The sequence below is a fragment of the Colletotrichum gloeosporioides genome (assembly GCF_011800055.1).
Source record: "Colletotrichum gloeosporioides strain Lc1 chromosome Unknown consensus_54, whole genome shotgun sequence".
Classification (NCBI taxonomy): Eukaryota; Fungi; Ascomycota; class Sordariomycetes; order Glomerellales; family Glomerellaceae; genus Colletotrichum; species Colletotrichum gloeosporioides.
The window spans coordinates 987258-1005413 of NW_025544699.1; the positions used below are offsets into that span (position 1 = coordinate 987258).

General features: G+C 54.9%; 6 protein-coding genes across 6 annotated transcripts; 5 read left to right on the forward strand and 1 right to left on the reverse strand.

The window, feature by feature from the left end:
• Positions 1 to 318: 318 nt before the first annotated feature.
• GCG54_00004784 (putative alpha-1 6-mannosyltransferase MNN10) lies at positions 319 to 2274 on the reverse strand (the record flags this gene model as incomplete). The annotated part of the gene is made up of 4 exons (XM_045404828.1): positions 319 to 982; positions 1036 to 1315; positions 1374 to 1860; positions 2095 to 2274. Coding segments are annotated over 4 exons (1611 nt in total), but the record flags the coding sequence as incomplete, so codon positions are not given.
• A 4077-nt stretch (positions 2275 to 6351) lies between these two features.
• GCG54_00004785 (uncharacterized protein) lies at positions 6352 to 7718 on the forward strand (the record flags this gene model as incomplete). The annotated part of the gene is given in 2 exon segments (XM_045404829.1): positions 6352 to 7551; positions 7566 to 7718. The coding sequence occupies 2 exon segments, from the start codon at positions 6352 to 6354 to the stop codon at positions 7716 to 7718; spliced, it is 1353 nt and encodes a 450-aa protein (XP_045262772.1).
• A 184-nt stretch (positions 7719 to 7902) lies between these two features.
• On the forward strand, positions 7903 to 9432 carry GCG54_00004786 (uncharacterized protein; the record flags this gene model as incomplete). Its single annotated transcript, XM_045404830.1, has 1 exon — positions 7903 to 9432. One exon carries the CDS (start codon positions 7903 to 7905, stop codon positions 9430 to 9432), a length of 1530 nt encoding a protein of 509 aa, XP_045262773.1.
• A 939-nt stretch (positions 9433 to 10371) lies between these two features.
• GCG54_00004787 (E3 ubiquitin-protein ligase znrf1) lies at positions 10372 to 12367 on the forward strand (the record flags this gene model as incomplete). Its single annotated transcript, XM_045404831.1, has 3 exons — positions 10372 to 11262; positions 11283 to 11723; positions 11774 to 12367. 3 exons carry the CDS (start codon positions 10372 to 10374, stop codon positions 12365 to 12367), a joined length of 1926 nt encoding a protein of 641 aa, XP_045262774.1.
• Positions 12368 to 14694: 2327 nt separating this feature from the next.
• Positions 14695 to 15588, forward strand: GCG54_00004788 (uncharacterized protein; the record flags this gene model as incomplete). The annotated part of the gene is made up of 1 exon (XM_045404832.1): positions 14695 to 15588. The coding sequence occupies one exon, from the start codon at positions 14695 to 14697 to the stop codon at positions 15586 to 15588; it is 894 nt and encodes a 297-aa protein (XP_045262775.1).
• Positions 15589 to 16571: 983 nt separating this feature from the next.
• Positions 16572 to 17135, forward strand: GCG54_00004789 (uncharacterized protein; the record flags this gene model as incomplete). Its single annotated transcript, XM_045404833.1, has 1 exon — positions 16572 to 17135. One exon carries the CDS (start codon positions 16572 to 16574, stop codon positions 17133 to 17135), a length of 564 nt encoding a protein of 187 aa, XP_045262776.1.
• Positions 17136 to 18156: the final 1021 nt, after the last annotated feature.

Genomic DNA, 18156 nt, shown 5'->3' on the forward strand with positions numbered 1-18156 from the left:
TGACCGTGTTGTACATCCCATCAGAAATCGTATCCGATACTCCTGCCATCGTCAACTCCCTCCTTTTTAGATACCGCAATGTCCATAGAGCCAATCGTACTGCCCCATCTCGTTGTTCACATTGCTCATGACGTTTGCACATCAGAGACTCCGAGATGTCGGGCTTCGCATGCGTATTCTGTGGTGTACAAGATGGGTTTCCCCATCGATAAGCAGTTTGTCGGAAGAGAAACACGGTCGACCAGCCGCTATTAGGTGGTCCAGGTAAGGACGCGAAATGACGCATCTGGACCTCGTCTTTTCAATCCGTGAGGAACCTCAAAGCTTGACCTTCTGGCCAGTGAGCTTGTACCAGATGACGGCCACGAGATCCTCCTTGAAGCGCTCCCAGGGATTGCGGTTCAGGTAATAGCTGAGCTCGCGGTAGTTGTACATCTCTCCCCAGCAATCGCGGCCCCATTCGCATCCCGCCATGTTGACGACAAAGTCGCGATCCTTCTGGTCATAGTGAATGCGGGTGTCGTTGCCATTCTCGGAGCATGCGCCGGGCGGGAAGCTGTTGATCATGCGCTGGGGGAGGAACGCGGTGTGCTTGCGGATCCAGGGCTGGGTTGTGTACATCTGCTCCAACGCATCTTGCTCCTTGTGCTCCCACTCCATGTGCTTCTGCTCGTAGGCGACCGGATCCCACCAAATGTCCAGCATGCGATCAGCCCAGGCACTCCGTCTTACGAAGAAGGAGCCGAGGTTGAAGCCTGAGCAGTCCTGGGAGAGAATCAGATTGACAGACTCGGACTTTCCGTCGCCAACTGGACTACGCGATTCTTCGTCGAGGTACGGGTCGGTAAAGGGATGCGATATGTTCAGGGGGTTGTACTCGTTGATGTCGCGGTAGACATGCTTGCTGATGTCGTTGAAAATGTGGTTCTGCAGGGGGTAGGAGAGCTCCATAACGTATGTGTTCAAATCCAGCCACCAAACCCTGCGACGACTTGTCAGCTAGTGTTCACGTCGTTTTCGTGACAAACCTACCACTCAGCCTTGGGGTATTTGCGGAAAGCGTGGCGAACGAAGTCGACTTTCTCCCAGCTCTCGCGCCACTCGTGGGCATAGCGCTTCTTAGTGCTCATGTCGACAATCTCGAGATCGTATCCCCACCGGTATGCGTATTTCTTCTTGTTCCGCACGCTGTCTCGCTCAATGGCCCATTCGCGGGCTCCCTTCCACTCCATGACTCCGCCACCAATGTTCGCCGCCAGGATAATGACGTACTTCTCTCCGCCGCCCATCTTTCTTCGCCAATGGTGAACCAGGGCTGTTTACAGGTTAGCAACGGGGGAAGATGATTTTAGAAGGGTTCTGACCTGGCGTACGAGTTGTGTAGAAAATGGTGATTGAGAGCAGCAGGATGAAGAGGAGCAGCAGCCGCACTTTCATCTTCCTCCCCATGCGCGCAAAGACGCTCCGTATCCTCCCCGTCAATGGAACCTTTTGCGCGCCCCATTGTGGTCTGTCCAGCTTCTCCTTCTCGGCGTACGGGGTCTGGTTGTTGAATCGTGGCAGGCTGCTCGATATGCGGCGCATGTGTCGTGTGAAGAAGCCCTGGTTCTGGGTGGAAAAGGAGGGATAGCCGTTCATGCCGCTTGGAGACCTCATCTTGGCGGTATCCCAGGGTGTCGAGGCGCCGTTGGAAGCTGAGAAGCCTTTGCTCGGGGTGGTTCGACCGCTGGTGTTAATGGTCAAGCCAGGGCTGGCCCAACCACCTCCAGGTATAGGAGACGGGCTGCGGGAGAGGGACATTCCTGCGGTATTGGGGGTGCCTGCAGCGTTGAAAGAACACGAGAAGTCAGCAAGCGGGTCCTGTCATTTGGCTGTCCAACCCGTATTTGCGTCGGTGGCATGTCGGTGACGGGGGTGGTCAGGAAACAAAGAGATGGGAAGCATGGAGGTGTGCCACGGGCTGGAATGTGGATTGTGTGGTTTGCGGGCGAGGATGCAGATAGAGATGCAGACACAGCAAGGTGCATACACAGATACAGATACGGACACAGGATCGGGGGGCATGTCATAGCAAGGCGAGTCGAGGCGACGTACCTGGGATCGGGGCAAGAGCAGGCGGTTGGCCGTGTCCGTGGCCTTGAACCCCCAGGAATTGAGGAGAGCCACGGTCAGGCCCGTCGACGGTGACAGCAAGGCCGCTTGAGGCAGAAGAGCGCCGCCGATGATGTGAGCGGGTTGGCCTTCGATCGCTGAAGGACGAAGAGGCGGCGAAGGGCTGTGAGGGATCCAGATTGAAGAATTGATGGGGGTTGTGACCAGATGGCACTCGAGCCGTCTGGTTACAACACACAACGGAGGATTGATGGACGAGATAGACTCGCTAAATGTAGGTAGGGGACCTAAGGGGGTCTCCGTATCCGAAAAAGGGGAGGGGGTCCTCGTGGGCAAGGGACGGACGGGAGAGAGAGTCTGAGTGTCGTCCTGCAGTGGTAGCGCGGTGCGTGTGCCTGATGCCGGCAGAGTAACTTTTGGCGGGGGAGAGTGAGGCTGTACTGCTGTCCTGATGCCGGGAAGGTGCTATGCGCGAAGACGCCAAAACGTAAAAGCAAGGCCTAGGCCGTGAGGGATATGGTGGTATCGGTGGTTCTGGTGGTTCTGGGCGACGACGCTGTCCAGTCGGCTGCGTTGATATTACGGGACGGGGGAACAAACAGGAGGAGGAAAAAATTATTAGGGAGGAGGAGCAGGGTGAGAGTGGAGGAAAGTCGTCTCCAGGCTGGGGCGGTTAGGTTCTTTGCTGGCAATGGAATCCGGGCGACTGGGGACAGAGGAGAACGCGGTGGTGCTGGTGGTGGCTGCAGCGAACTGGCCTCCTGCTGCCACTGGCACTTGCACCTGGGGGGTTTGCAGTGGAGTGGAGGGGACGGAGCAGCTGTGAGGTCACTGGCACCGGGGGGGACAGATGCCAACTCGTCAAACAGGAGAGAAGAGATAGAGAAATGCAGATGCAGTCAGCCAGACGGAAAAAAAAGGACCACGGGGGCTTTTGCACATGCAAAGCGCTGACTCCTGTGACTCCAGGAAGGGAAGAAGAACGCCCGCCTTTTGTGTGATTATTTGTTTTCTGGTCTCGTATCTGCAAAAGGAATGGGCAAACGGGCAAATAAAATAAGGGAGCCCTTCCACCCCCTTCTCTTTAGACTCTGTCTCTCAGGTGCAGAGAGTGCCTGGACCCAACCTCACTTGGGTAAGGTTTTTTTCTTTCCCTTTTTCTCTCTCGTGGTGCCAGCCGTTCTGCTGCGTCTAATCTTTTTTCGGACGAGAGGGTCTCCTGGCCGCCAAGATGCGGTGGACCGCTGACATTACATCAGGCGCTCATGCGTCGTCACAGTCGAGACGGAGACGTAAGTAGATGACACATGGCTTCGACACCCAGTTTGATGTTAGGGACGGGTCTCGTGTACCTGGAGGGGTGGCCGCGTTCGAGAAGAATAAACTCTCAGGCGCCCCGAAACTCTCTGTCACCTTATTCGGACTCTCCAGCATACAAGTAGAAAGGCAGGGCGCGCGATTGCCGTCATCTGATTGTTGTGCCTGGAGCTATGTCATCGCCTAGGATCTCCTTATCTATAAAAAACAATGTTTGCAGATCGGATTCATGTTAACTGAGCGATATGTTACGAATATCGACCGCAAAGGGAGGTGGGAAAACGCGCGAAATGACCAGACGAGATTGCGAACCGAACGATACTGACACCTAGGGATGATTTGACTGATAGCGCAATAGGACTAGCTGAGGTAAGGAGGTCGGAGAAGTAATACAGACAGCAACTTGCAAGTCAAGACACAAACGACTGGTCCTGCACCTCAGCAACTCGACTCAACTGAAGGATCACTATTGGAGCGCCGGGAGATCTCGCATGCGGTGAGCTGAGATGCTAGTGGACGTGAAATGCCAATGGGCTGCCACCCGTCGTTAGCGCCCTGCATGGCAAGAATCGCGCAGCCATCACCATGTGCGAGGGTTGTAGTCAGCACATGCGCAAGACACGGAAGAGGATACAGCCATCAGCCGTTTTGTCTCGTGTCGGGCGCGGCCTCGCGATGTGCTTGGAAAGCGACAGTGAAGCCAGAAGACGAACGACTCGACAGTGATGCGCCATTGCACCTCCAAACAAAGTAGTTCTTGACGTGTTTGATCCTCCCGGTAGAGATTGCACTCAAGATCGAAGCGGAGCCCACCCCCCCCCCTCCTCTCGCCCTGCTATCCCTCAAGTCTGGGCCGCATTTTAAATTAACAACGCTGTTCCGGTGACACCATCAAAGTTCAGACCTGGCCCTCCCGGTCTCGCAAAATGCGAGGTTGAGGGCGTCGGGACAATTCGAGTGTTCCGGGCCAATGCTTAAACCAACAGCCTATTGTCACCTTGTTCAAATTGGATTTCGCTGACTGCGAAAGACGGCGACGCCGAGAACACGTCCCGACAACAACACCTCCTTCGACCGGCCTTCCATGGCATTGTTGAGAACAAAGACAGTTCGAGTGATCTCAAACGCTCCAATGCTGTTTTCTCTGTGTTGCCTCGTGGACGGCAACTTTTGCCAATTTATCCGTCGAACCCGTTGCGAGGCACCTTGTGCACAGCCACTTATGCTGCTGTCCGCCCGCCCAGCACCTGAGACCGGACGTGTCGGGTCCTCCCTCACCATCACCAGCCAAGACAGGTCCCAAGGCCGCGGGAATTAACGACACATTCGGCTGACATGTAGGCGCAGGTGACTGTCCACAGAATGAGATGGCGGACGGCGAGTCTGTGGCTCTGTCACGTACGTGCCGTCCGAAGAAGCTCCAGCCGGCAAGACGTGGTACTGGAGAGTCGCGGACTCGAGCACTTGTGATGCCGATGCCTTGTACGGAAGCGCTGTGAATTTGCATCCTGTTGCGAGTTGGTATCTCGATTTCTCAATTGCCCCCACGCCATCTGAACACTTGGCAGGAGAACAGACGTGCGTTGAGGAGTTGACAAGTCAACAACGAGCTAGACCCCTTGCTCATGAGCTGCGACATGTTCCTTGGAGACCTGTGTCTTCCTCAGAAACTGTATGAGGTTAGATTCGTTCGCCGCGTACGCCATTCCTCCCGCCCAACGGAAAGACGTTGTGTCCGCTTCGGAAATCCGTTGTGAGACTGCCGACGATGCGAAGATGGCCTTTGATGGCTTCCGAAATCCGACTTTCAGCTTGACCTGCAGATCTAGAGGCAAGGAAATATGTAGGCAAGGGGCTAAGGGAGGCACAACTCGGCCGGGAGAGCGGCAGCCTCCCGTTCTCGAGACCTGTCTCGGCCCCCACTGCGCCGGTAGGAACACCACCTTAGGAGAAGGGGGTTCCGTCCGCCGTAAGGTAGGCATGCAGCGGTTGCATTAGGTAAGAACCTAGATGGAAGATTATGTCAGCTGCGACTTACCCAGGCTCAAGTTCAATCGAACGTTCCCGGCAATCGCGCACGAGCCATTTGATTCATCGCGCCTTCCCAGTAAACAACTCCATTCAATTTTTGGCAACGCAATATCGCCCAATTTGCCTCCTCCAGGCAATGATTTGACCACGCGAGACGAGTCGCTGGCAAGCTCAGTCGAGCGTTGCATGCCGCAGAGCCATGCAGACGGCCACTAACCGCGGCCAATTGACTGGCCAGCAGCGCGGTCGCTTGTGCAGGCCCGAGAGCTGGTCAGCGGCACCAGAGCCAATCATCTTATCGCGATGGCCAACTGGGCGCCTACCTCATACTGCGACTGCAGCATCCAGCCAAACATCGTGAAGCCCAGCAATGACCCATGAACACACAATGCCCGCTTTGTGGTCAATCTCCCCAGTCATATAATGAAGCTAATCACTCCTGCCGCGCAAATGTGCTCCCTCCTGCTTGTTTCGCATTTCCAAAGGTGGTAGAACAGCTTTGGTGGGTGGTAACTGGTTTCCTTTTGTCACTCTCTTCTGGTCTCTGCTGCGTCTATTCACGACTCATAATCGAGTATTCCATTGAACCGTCCTTTGTCGATCGTTTCAGCACTCCTTCCAGGCACACTGTTCTTTCCCTCTTTCCACTTTTTCTTTCCATCTCCAATCACCCTCTTTGACCACTGCAACCATCGCCTTGTCACGACTCGACTGGCTTCGAAGACAAAGAATTTTGCATATGCCTTCATGAGCATCTCATCTATCTATTTTTTCAACGGCTCGGTTTTTTGTTCACTCTCTTCCGAATAAAAAAAATTGTCTGGACTCGAAATTGAAACGGCATCACTTTGACATCCCGACACCCCACACCCACACATGAACAGCACCAATATGGCTTCACAAGCCCGCCCCGCGCCTCAACGGCAACCATACGAACGACGAACCGAGGCTGAGAGAGACGACTGGGAAGACTGGGAAGATGACGATATTGTCACGCCGATCATGGACGATGAAGAAGACCTCATTGCGAACAAGTCGGCAGCCCCCAGCCCACTCCGACCAAGCAAAGCACATTCTGCAAGATACTCGCAGCCCAGGCAGTCTGTGCAAAAGCTGCGGCGGCTCAAATCCCGGCACAGGCAGAAAGCTCAGAATGCGAAGGCTGGGATCAAGCTGGTGACCGATATGACAGCGCTGCGACAGCAACAAGCTGCTCAGAACGGCAGTCCCCAGATGCGACATCCCAAGTTTGTCGATGCAGCGGCGCTGAGGGCTCTTGAAGGAGAGCCCAACTCGGCATCAGTCGGAAACTGGAACTGGTTGAAGAAGAAACCGTGGGATACCAGCTCGCCATCCTCAAGCACCAAGTCACCGCACAGCGCGTCTCGCAGCCCTGGTCAGCAACAAGACCTCTCACCAAACGACCGCCCAATCATGATCGGAATCAAACTGCCCGAAGGCACGGAAATCCCACAAACAGCTATTCTCGAGACGGCGCCCCAAGACTTTCCGCCCAAGTATGAAAGACAACCTACAACTAGCCCAAACACTGTCACTCCCTTGACTCCTTCACAGCAAAGATCGGTTTGGAGTCCCGACACACCAGATTCGACTGTGTCGTTCAAGGCGCCGCGAGCGACTTCTAGCCTCTACTCGCAGGCGACTGGTTTGGGCGTCGGGATTCCTCATGACGCGCCTCCAGTCCCGTCCGTGCCCTCAACTTATAAGCAGCAAGAAAGGGTGGTCAGTATTGTTCTCAAAGACAATGAGGATGACGACGAAGACGGCGGAAGCCCCTGCACCTTGTTCGAGGAAGACGGCGTGACCGCCAATCGCCGGAAGTCGGTCAAGGCCAAGGAGGTCTCAAAGAGTCCCGGAAGCGCTGAAACCCAGACTCGTGGTTGGTGGGATCATGTTACGACCCCATTCATGGACAGGAAGAGCCCCATCGCTACATTCAAGAGTGAATCACAGCCAGTCAAGCAAACACAGCACGACGACTGGTGGAGTGAAAAGGTGCCAGAGGTTGCGACACCCAAACCTACATCAACAGAGCCCACCTCCATCGTCAAGACAGTCGAGATTCAACAAGTTACTGTCCAAAGACCTGGCTTGCCTGCATCGCCAAAGCCGTCGCCAAGGAATATTCAGGCGCCGATCGTCAGAGTTCCTACCCCCAGGAGAACACCATCACCGCTCATGGACCGTCGCGAACCGTCGCCGGCATCGTCTTCCCGTTCAATCACCCCGAGACCTGAGTTCCAATCGGAAAAAGTGGCCATTGCCCAACCCAGCCCAGCGCCTTCAGAGCTACCTCCCCCATACTCGCCGCCTGAACAACAGAAAGCCGTCAGATATAGAGCCGTCTTTCCTGCGGGCCATCCCCTTCAAGCACTCTACCCACCCTCACCAGGCCCCATCTCCCCCGCCATCAACGGAACCATGAGTTCTCAAGGAGGCATCAACCTGACCGACATTCCTCTCACACCAGCGTGTGCCAATCCTGGAGGACAAAATCGCCTACCCGACCGGGTTGCGGGCACTTATGTACCACAAGAGCACTTTCTCCCAGCATCCGGACATGCTCACCGCGTAGAGAGACAGCGCCGCCGCCATGAGAAGGAAGAGGTGGTAGCTCGCAAAGCTGGTGGCGCCTGGAAGGGTCGCGGATGCGTCCCCGCCGGTGGATGCTACGGCCGCAGTGGCCGAGAGGGCCGCAAGAGGAGACGAGTATGGCTGGGTGTGTGTGCTGCAATTTTTGCAATCATTCTGATCATCATCCTCTGCGCGACGCTTATCCCGCGGGGAGGAGCCCCTCCCCAAATTGACAGCATCTTTGTCAATCTCACCGACTTCCCTCCCATGCCGACTGGGGTTCTCTCCGTGGTTGGCCCTGACAATACTGCCGCCGTCACTGGATGCAGCAGCCCGTCTACAGTATGGAGCTGCGCGCTACCGAAGGAGGAACAAGAGTCTGTGGCACCTTTCCGCCCCAATCAACCGACGTTCGTCATGCAGATCCAGTGGGATAACAGCACCCGAAATCTGTGGAACGTTCCCAATGGCGAGATACCCGTCCCAGGGTCAAAGACTACGAAACGCAATGTGAAGCGAGGCAGCCTCATCGCCAGAGCTGGTGCTTTCATCCGTCGACAAAACCCGGCTTTCAAACCCAGCCCCAAGGCTCCGACTTTCCAAGAGATGTACTTTCTCGGCAACACAACTGATGGCATCGTCTCGAGTGAAAAGGGTGGCGAGCCAACCCCCTTCTTCCTCAGCATCCTCAAGTCTGCGAATGAAACCGTGGGACCCAACGCCATGGATAGGCGCCAGGACTCGTCCGGCGATATCTCGGTCAACCTCCCTGCCCCCGACCTAGAGGCTGACGGCACCGGAGCTCCCGCGCAGCTCTTCCCTAACGCCGTACAGCAGCCTGTTCGTCTCTATGACCGCGGCTTGCCGACGGAACACTACGGCTTTTATACCTACTTCAAGCGCACCATCTATCTCAAGTCTGTAACAACCCTGAACGGTAGTGACGAGACCGACGTGCCCCTTGACGAGAACGGCGGCTCTCGCAGAAGCGAGGCCAAGTTCCTCGTGACGTGGTCGCAGACGCGTTTCCTCGTGCAGATCTGGACACGATCGGACAACAACACCCAGCTTCTTGGTACCCGAAACAGGGCCAGCTCGGAGCAGCCTGGCACGATGCCTTACCCCGTCACCATCAAGACGGACACTCACGGCGGCCAGTCAGGCGAGAAGTTTGTTTGGCACTGGCCAGTGAACGACAGGCAAGGCATCGATACCAGCGAGCCAAAGTTGCTTCCCAACGACCTGAGCTTCGGAGGCACGAGAGTGAACCCACGTAAGAATGATGATACATCATTTGGAGGATTTGATGGCGGCACTGGTGGTTGCCGTTGTGAATGGGCGAATTTTATTGCGAAAAGAGATACCAATACTAACTGAAGGGCATAAGTTTATGATGAAGCATGGAAACGGATATGGTTATGGATATGGGATGGAACCATCATTGGACTACAAGCGAGCATGGGACATGGAGGGATGGATATCAAAATGCATAGTTGCATCTGCATAGTGTTTTAATCAAATATCAACTAAAGTTCATATTGAAAAGAATGGTTTCAGTTAAAAGATCGCCGGGTTTTCCTGTGCTACAGCGACTACTTTTCTTGTAGTTATATACTCTACCTTACCGCCGTTGTCGCCATCTCAGCCAAAGTACACAGGTCGTGCCGCGTTTGGTGGATACAGAGTGACATTTCGAGGTTGGGAAGATACCAGAAGGGGCGAGCTGAAATTAGGTGAGTTGGGAGTCCCCAGCCACCGTGGCGGATCCCAGCGCTGAGCAGTGGGGCCTTCGACCTATCGGCGCCACACTTTCCATCTAATCGCGCGATTGGCGCCAGTCGGAGGGTCCAGGCCGCGATAAGCACGTCGTTCCCCGACTCACGCTAGTGGCTTGGACAGGTGCATGTGCTCAATCAAGGTGCTAAGGCACGGCAAGGTATTGGCAGGTTGGTTGCTCGTGTGCCGTAACCCCTCCAAATATTCCTCGCTTCATCACCAAGATCTTTGCATATTCTGCAGCATTACTTCCCGCCTCATCGCCAACCAGAGCACCAGCTCAGATGCACGCTGCTGTCGCTGGACGCCTTTCCCCAGGTAACGTTGGACCCCACCACGTCGGATATTGACTCTTGTTTCGTCATGCTGACTTATCACCGTCAACAGCCTGACTGCCGATTCAATCCACGACTCGCTCGCGACATCGACTGATTGGCGCAGAAGGGAAGAAAACTTTGAAGCTCAACACCGCGGCGTACCGAATCCCATCGACAACGTAGACACACTTAGCGTTGCCGGAGACGATGCAAACATTCTAAGATGGCGAGTCCAGACGGCGGAGCTGCTCCAGCTTCCCTTGACCTTGACGATCACCGCTCGCGCGAAGATGGAGACTCGATATCGGGCAGCTCCCACATAGGGAGTGACGCTTCGGATAATTCTTTAGAACGGGAAGAGTGTCGCTGGCGAACTGCTCGATTTCATGATATGGAGTGCTCTCGCTTCTTCGACTGCCCGACTCACGTCGTCGAGAGGCATCTCTCTGGGGACGAAGACGAAGACGAAGATAGCAATGCGGGAGAGGGGCCGTCACGGCAGCTTCAGACGGCTAGTGACAGAGCCGAAAGCTCTTTGAGCACCAGTCAAGAGCCACAAGTAGCGATCTCTACCGTGGCGGCAGGTTCTCCTGAGCGGGACCCAACAAGCTTTGCGCCCGGGCCTGAGGAGACCAATACGGAGCAAACGCCGGAGCCAGCAGAGACAGCACGGGCAACTTCGGCACAGGAGATCGAAGAATCTGAAGAGTCTCAGGATCCCGAAGAACCCGCGCCGGCACCACCTACACCACTGAGCTCGCGGCTGTCTGAATCCTCTGTTCATTCTCAACCTCTCCCACCAACAGCCACGCCTACTCAACCCACCGGAGAGTTCGTCCCGCCGCAGAGGACTTCAAGTCTGGTCACATCCCAAGCTGCAGCTGCATCTGCGCAAGAACTAACTCTTCGCCCGGCTCTGGTACCTCGTCGATCGCAAGAAGCGCCTCCGCCGCCGCCCAGGAGGTCGAGTTCCTCGTTTGCTCCTTTGCCTGTTCCGCGCAACCAGCAATCACCTGAGGAACGGCGAGGTCCTCCGGAGATCAACTTGCCACGGTGGCAGCCCGACGCAGAAGTGACCTATTGCCCTATTTGCCACACGCAATTTAGTATATTCGTAAGAAAACATCATTGCAGGTAAGTTTGCTTGGTGGATGTGTCAACGCGACTCATGTTCTGACAGTGCTCAGGAAATGTGGCAGAGTTGTTTGCAATTCTTGCTCGCCTCACAGAATCACTATCCCTTACCAGTACATCGTACAGCCCCCAGGTCAACCACGCCTGGCCGCGCAGAGATACCCGTCGTCCCTCATCAGTGGTGAGGGAGGATATGCCGATTTCAGCAGTCTAGGGGGCGGAGAGCGCGTTCGTCTATGCAACCCATGCGTCCCTGACCCGAATACTACGCCTCCACAGCCGCTTGACTCGCCCTCGCAATTATCACCTCGAGGATCTCATTACAGGTCGCAGAGCAGCATCAGCACGATGTCCAGCAACGCACCGCCACCTAGCAGGTTCTCGGGCTACTTCACGGCAAGCCCTTCCCAGGATGCCTATGCAAGATATAGGAGCATCACGGTAAGCAGAGCATGGAGCATTGGCTCAAACGAAGTAGCTGACAGACGTAGCATTCCGGTCCTGGTGGGCCTTCAAGCTCTCGCGGACATTACCACTCCACTCAAAACCGGATTATGGCCGGGACACCTCCAACGTACTACCCTTCCTCATCGGCGGTCTATCCGGGCTCATCCCGTTACCGGTCCATGCTGGACGTCGGACCCTCGTCGTCGTCTTCGTCGGCCGCACAGAACCGCGCTCTGCCGCCGCCGCCGCAGATCGCCGAGGAGGACGAGTGCCCCGTCTGTCACCGAGAGCTACCCTCACGCACCTTGTCAAATTTTGAACACTTACGTGAGAAGCACATCAATACTTGCATTACCTCGCACAGCACATACGGCGGCACGCCAACAGGCGAAACGCCGCCATCCGGTACCCCGCCGCCTCTAGCCGCGCGCCGGACGGGAATGTTCCCCTATGTTGCTACGGAGAAGGATTGCGTAGACTCTGCGGAATGCACTATCTGCCTTGAAGAGTTCGAGGTTGGTATCCCTATGGCGCGGTTGGAGTGCTTGTGCCGTTTCCATCGGTCTTGCATTTCGGCCTGGTTCGTCAATCACCCTGGACGCTGTCCCGTTCACCAGCATGATAGTTTTGGCTATTGATACCTCGGGTTGTCTACTTGTTTCCCATTGTCTCTCGTCCACATCTCGGCGTTTCGGTTAGCATAGGGCCCCCTCTTTAACCCAGTCCATCTTTTGGAAGACATTCCTTTTGGTATTGTACGCAGCGAACAATATGGTCGGTGTCCTCTTTCCCCCCCTCTCTATATCTCCTACCCAACTCCTCTTTCGTGCGGTGCCGCTTGAGATGAGATATTCCCCGATGTGACATACCAAATGAGGGGTGTTTCGGCTCTTGCTTGGAGGTGGATATATGCCATGCACGTGTCGTCATCAAATGTGGGCATCTTTCACACTACGCGATTTGGCTGTTGTTGTTCTGGACTCTGGCCCATTGACGGCGTAGGGTTGCATCTGGGTATACTTTTTCAGTAGATACTGCTGAGCGAAGAGGGGTCGCAGAGACACGGCTTTTGTTGATCGTCACACACAAACACACCCAAAAACACAGAGGACTCTCGCTCTTTCTTTCTCTTTTTCAGCTTGACGGAAATACCATGCAATCAGATAGATAGATATTTTGGAGCCCACAATGCCACTTACGGCGAGATACCCGCCCAAAGCTGTCTTACCCACGGTTTCACCTTGAGCAAGGAGGCGCAATTCGTGGAGAAGCGTGTAACGTGACTTGTAGTGACGTCGAAAGGAGGCGTGTCGGCTCAAGTCATCGGCGCTCCTTGCACCGCTCGCGCCGAGGACGCCGACGTTGTCCTGCCGTCTGTGGTGCTGTCGGCGTCGTCTGCTCCCTCTTCGAGTCTTCGAACCTTTTCAAGTTATTCTGCCCACGACAGGGGCCTAGAACGTCCGGCAAGGTCGGGCCAGTCGGCGCGGGTGGGGCACGGAGTGGATATCAAGGGTGGAGCTGGGGGACTTGCGCCAGGGATTCACGATGCACCTGGCCCCGGCCCCTGGATGTTCTCGAACCCGTTCCATCCTTCTGCTGTTGGCATGCGGTGCCTATTGGCGAACGTGGGAGGCTTCCGCAGGCAGGATGTGCGGCACGGCAGGAGGAGCAGAAGTTCCTCATCTCATCTGCCCTTCATCCACCTGAGCGCATTTGATGAGCTTATTCTTTTTTTTTCTCATTTAATTGCACACTGGCTTGCGGTGATTATCTGCCTGCGGCCGAGTCGGACAACTCAGTCGAACTTCATCTCTCAGGCCAGGGGTAGACGCTGTTGCGTGTATCCGTACGCGCGCGACAGGCGGAAAATGACCTGCTGCAAGGCCAGATTGATTGGACGAACCGGCGAAACTTTCTGTGATGAGTGTAAATAAGTAACAGAAACGTTTACGTTTCTCCCGCAGTATTTTCCCGCTCCCGCCTTCTGCCCCCAAAAGGTGGCACGAGCACCCCCCAAATAGGTTCATCGGATTATTGTCAATATGCGGAAAGAAAGAAGCAAATGGGGGGCCGATCCGGCTGTTTGGGGTAGAGGAAGGAGGCCTATATCGACGTCGGGACATGGCACGCGCTGTGCATGATGTTGAGCAGTCAGAGACGGGATGTCGCAGCGCGGGCGGCTTCAGCCCTAGGTCGGTGTCACCACCCCTCCTCCTGTCTGTCTCCCCTCCTCCGAATGGGTATTCGAGCTGTCATCGGAGGCAATCCTGTGGGCGCCCGATATTGTTTTTCTGGACCTTGGTTTTAATGTTTCCCTCTTGTCGACGTTTGTTTGGTGAGCCAATGTCCATCCTCCCCGCCGTAGACCCGTTTCACACCCCCGTCCAATTTAGATGACGATGGAGCCACGCTCTCGCCACGAGCCAGCAGGCATGCCTGGAAACGGCACCACGGCGCCGGGGAGAGACACCCGCAGAGGGCAGAAATTTGCGGCACTCTAGTCTGTTTGGCAGCGTGTTTGCATCCTGCTGGTCCGATGGGAAGACGAGGATGAGGCGTGTATATGTGATGGCGGCGCATGGGGGGGAGGGAAAATAACTCGCGCAGCTGCTTTGTAAGTGGCGCCGCCGCGTTGCCCTTCTCCTTCAATCAGGCTGCAGCAGATGGGCTTGCAATGTTAATAAAATAGAGATCTCCCGCTGCTCTCCTCCTGCTGCCGGGAAAAGAGGTGTTGGTCCTGTTAAACCGTTCGTGCGAACCCTTTTGAACCTCTTTCCTCATCCACGCTGGTCTCTGGTCTGGAACATTGTCGTTGCCCCTTTCGCGGCTTGCCACTCCTTCACTACCAACTGCTGTTCTCTCATTGCTCTTTTGCAACGGTTCACCTGTATCTTCATCAGTAGTTCCTCTTCGGCCTGGAACTCACCGTAACATCCGTCCTTCTTCAAGTCCAAACTTCGACACAATGAAGTATCAAGTTCTTCTCCTGGCCGCCTCGGCCGCCAACATGGCCCTCGCCAAGCCCGTCAAGCCCTGCTCGGCCCGCAGCCGTAGCACCAAGATCATCACTTACACCCAGACGGGAACGAGCGCCCCCATCCAAGCAACTCCCGTCGTCCTGCCGTCCCCCGTCGAGACCCCCGCCGAGTCGTCCGCACCCGCCACAACCCCCGAAGCCTCCCAGGCCCCGGTTGAGGCCGCCGCCAGTTCCTCTACTGCCGCCGCGAGCACCCCCGTCGCCTCCACGACCCCCATCAGCGCCGAGTCCACCTCCGGCGAGTCGACCTTCTACGGCGGCAACACCTCCGGAGGCATGTGCTCCTTCTCCACTTACACCATCCCCTCCGGCCTCTACGGCACCGCCTTCTCCGGCGCGGCCTGGGACTCCGCCGCCAAGTGCGGCGCCTGCGTCAAGGTGACGGGCCCGAACGGCGTCATCACCGCCATGATCGTCGACCAGTGCCCCGAGTGCTCCGCGGGCCAGCTCGACCTGTTCCAGGACGCCTTCGCCAAGATCGGCGACATCTCGGCCGGCAAGATCGCGACGTCGTACGAGTTCGTCGAGTGCGGCATCACGTCCGCCATCAAGCTGCACAACAAGTCGGGCACCTCGTCGCACTGGTTCTCCATGCAGGTCCTCAACCACAACGAGCCCGTCGCCAAGCTCGAGGTCAGCACCGACGGCGGCAGCACCTGGCAGGCGACCACGCGCCAGCAGTACAACTTCTTTGAGAACTCGAGCGGCTTCGGCACCGAGACCGTGGACGTCAAGGTCACGAGCGAGAGCGGGTCGTCGGTGACTGTCAAGGATGTCAGCGTCGCGGCCGATTCCGAGACCACGGCGTCGGGTAACTTCTAAGTTGCGAGCGGTCGGCTGGAGTTGAGAATGCGAGGTGTGGGAGATTATCGGAGATTCGCTCCTGTATACGTCGTACTTTCTTCTGGTATGCTGGCTCATCTCCGACAAATCTGTAAGGGGTCGTCGGCCGAGAGCACTGTCTCTCTATTCACTTCTCTTTTCTCTTCTGAAACGCTCATGATGGTCGGCGTTATCTTCTTGTGGAATGACGGGTTAAGGATTATAACGACCTGGGATTTGGGGGGAAAAGGTCTAGTTCATATGGGAAGCCCAGGAACGGGATGGTCCTGGAAGATAAGCGGGCGGCTTGTGCCAGATCACAATCCCCCCCTTGGCTCGCGCAACCTTTGCGGGAGTAGTGTAGCAATACTTCGATTCATACGATCTCAATTAAGCCGAAACCTAAAGGCATCTTTTCTCTGGTATGACAGCGTTAAAATGCCCACCATGCCACTACCTATCGTGGACGATCAAGAACGCCCTTATCCAGGTTCTTGACCGTGATGTCTGGCCGTGCATAATGTATGTTTTGTACATACTGCCAGACAGGTTGTTGCTCTTGCGGACACATCAGCTGCGTGGCTTTATCTACATCTTAACGGACATTTTTTGTGAACTATCAGATCCCCTCGGTGTCTCGTTTCAACGTAGCTACATTTTCTATATAATAGAAAAACACGAAACCATACTCAGGACGATACCGAAGACGAAGGGGACGACGGGGACGACGGGGACGATAGCGAGCCTACAGGCGAAGTATTCGTTTTCGATATAAGCAGAGCTACATAGCCAATTTTCAGCTGCCAAAACCTAATATTATCTCTCAGAATTATTTCAACGGTAGGTCCACAAGGTAGCAGACGAAGCGGTTCGACAAATTTTCAAAGTTGCCATGAAGGTCTTAAGTTGAAGTCAAGTATAAATGAAAGCACTTAAAAGGCTTTCTCACATTTCACCTCCCTTCACGCTACAGCTTGCACACCATGACCAAAACTTTTCACTCTTTCTCGAAGCTGCCAGCTGAGCTCAGACTATGCATCTGGGAGTTGGCAGTTCGACCTACGCGTCCCGACCATCCGGGAGCTCATTTCTTTTCAGTCCAACGAGACGTCAAAACGGGCAAGCGCTTCACGGCATTCACCTCCTTTACACAGAAGTCGAAACCACTCTGCAGGGAAGATAATCCTTCGGCATACTTCTACGACTTTGGCATGTGGACAGCCTGCAAGGAGTCGAGAATGGTCGTCACCAAGCAAATCGCAAGATGTTACAAAGACCTTCGCTGGGGAAAAAGCCGCGCTGTTGCTCGCATACGACATGGCCAGCAAAGCATAACGTTTGGTCTATTTCCGGGGCAAGATCTCATTTGCATGCAGCTTCCGGATACGAAGAATCTTTATCCATATGCTTATAATCCTCTCTCTTATCTTGATATATATACGAAGTACTCCCATACAGTGATGGCGTCTATCGCGTTTGAGTACGACGAATCCTGGGCTTTTGACCCAGAAAAAGACCAGATTGGTACCATGATGGCCGAGCCGTGATCACGCCGATGTATATGCAGATGACCATATAGACGTGTTGGTATGCGAGAGAGCTTAGAATAAAGACATTCCGCGTCTCTACGTGATACGAGAATGGAGGATTGTTAAATTGTCTCATGTGATAAGAGCAGATTGTAGGAGGTGTCTTATGATTCCAGATTGATTGTCGTGCCGTATCAATGGGCAAGACAGGGTGCATCAGCAGGTTTGAAAATCATACCAACGAGGATGATGATAAAAGCGGCGACGAGGACGACAATGTCAAGAATGACAGGGAACGTGAGCGATGTTTGTTAGCCTAGTCTTCAATTTTGCTAGGAGTCTAACAACATGATTGTCCCTCCCCTGGACTCGAGCAAGACCCTGATTATTGGCTTGCGACCATATTCTCTCAAGATCATGCGCCATGTCCTTTCAGATTATGTGGTTGAGGTTTAGCCCAAGGCAGGCTCCTCGGAAAGACAGACGAAGCGAAGGACACACGACGGCTTTACCCTCAAGTTATTGTAGTGTAACACCAATCGAAGGGGTCGCAGTCGATTCATGAGGGGAGAAAATTAAGATGAGAATGATTGCATGCGAAATTCCCCCAACGCCCCTTCAGATTCAATATGATATTGCGGAGGATGCAAACTGACTAGTTGCTGGTGACATACATACCTTGAATGGTTGTGGCCCAAGATATTCCGAGGGGGGCTAAGGTGGCGGTTTGTTTCATTAACAAGGAAAACCATCCAGATCCAGGAATGCTCGAGTCGGTGGAATCGGGGGATCAATCAACCGGCGCTGGCATTGTCTTGCTGCGATCGGGCGGCAATTGCGACGGGCTCGGAGGCGTTGGTGGCTGGGCCCTGCCAAGACGGCAGCGATGGATGTCTCAGTCTAAAGGTTGCTTTGATAACGTTCATCAACAGCAACGACCGCTTTTGCCAGATGCAGTTTGGGGTTGCTGAAATTGGGCTGGTTGGTCGACGGTGAGCATGCGCCACTCGGTTGACCTAGCTGCGTTGTCATGTCAAAT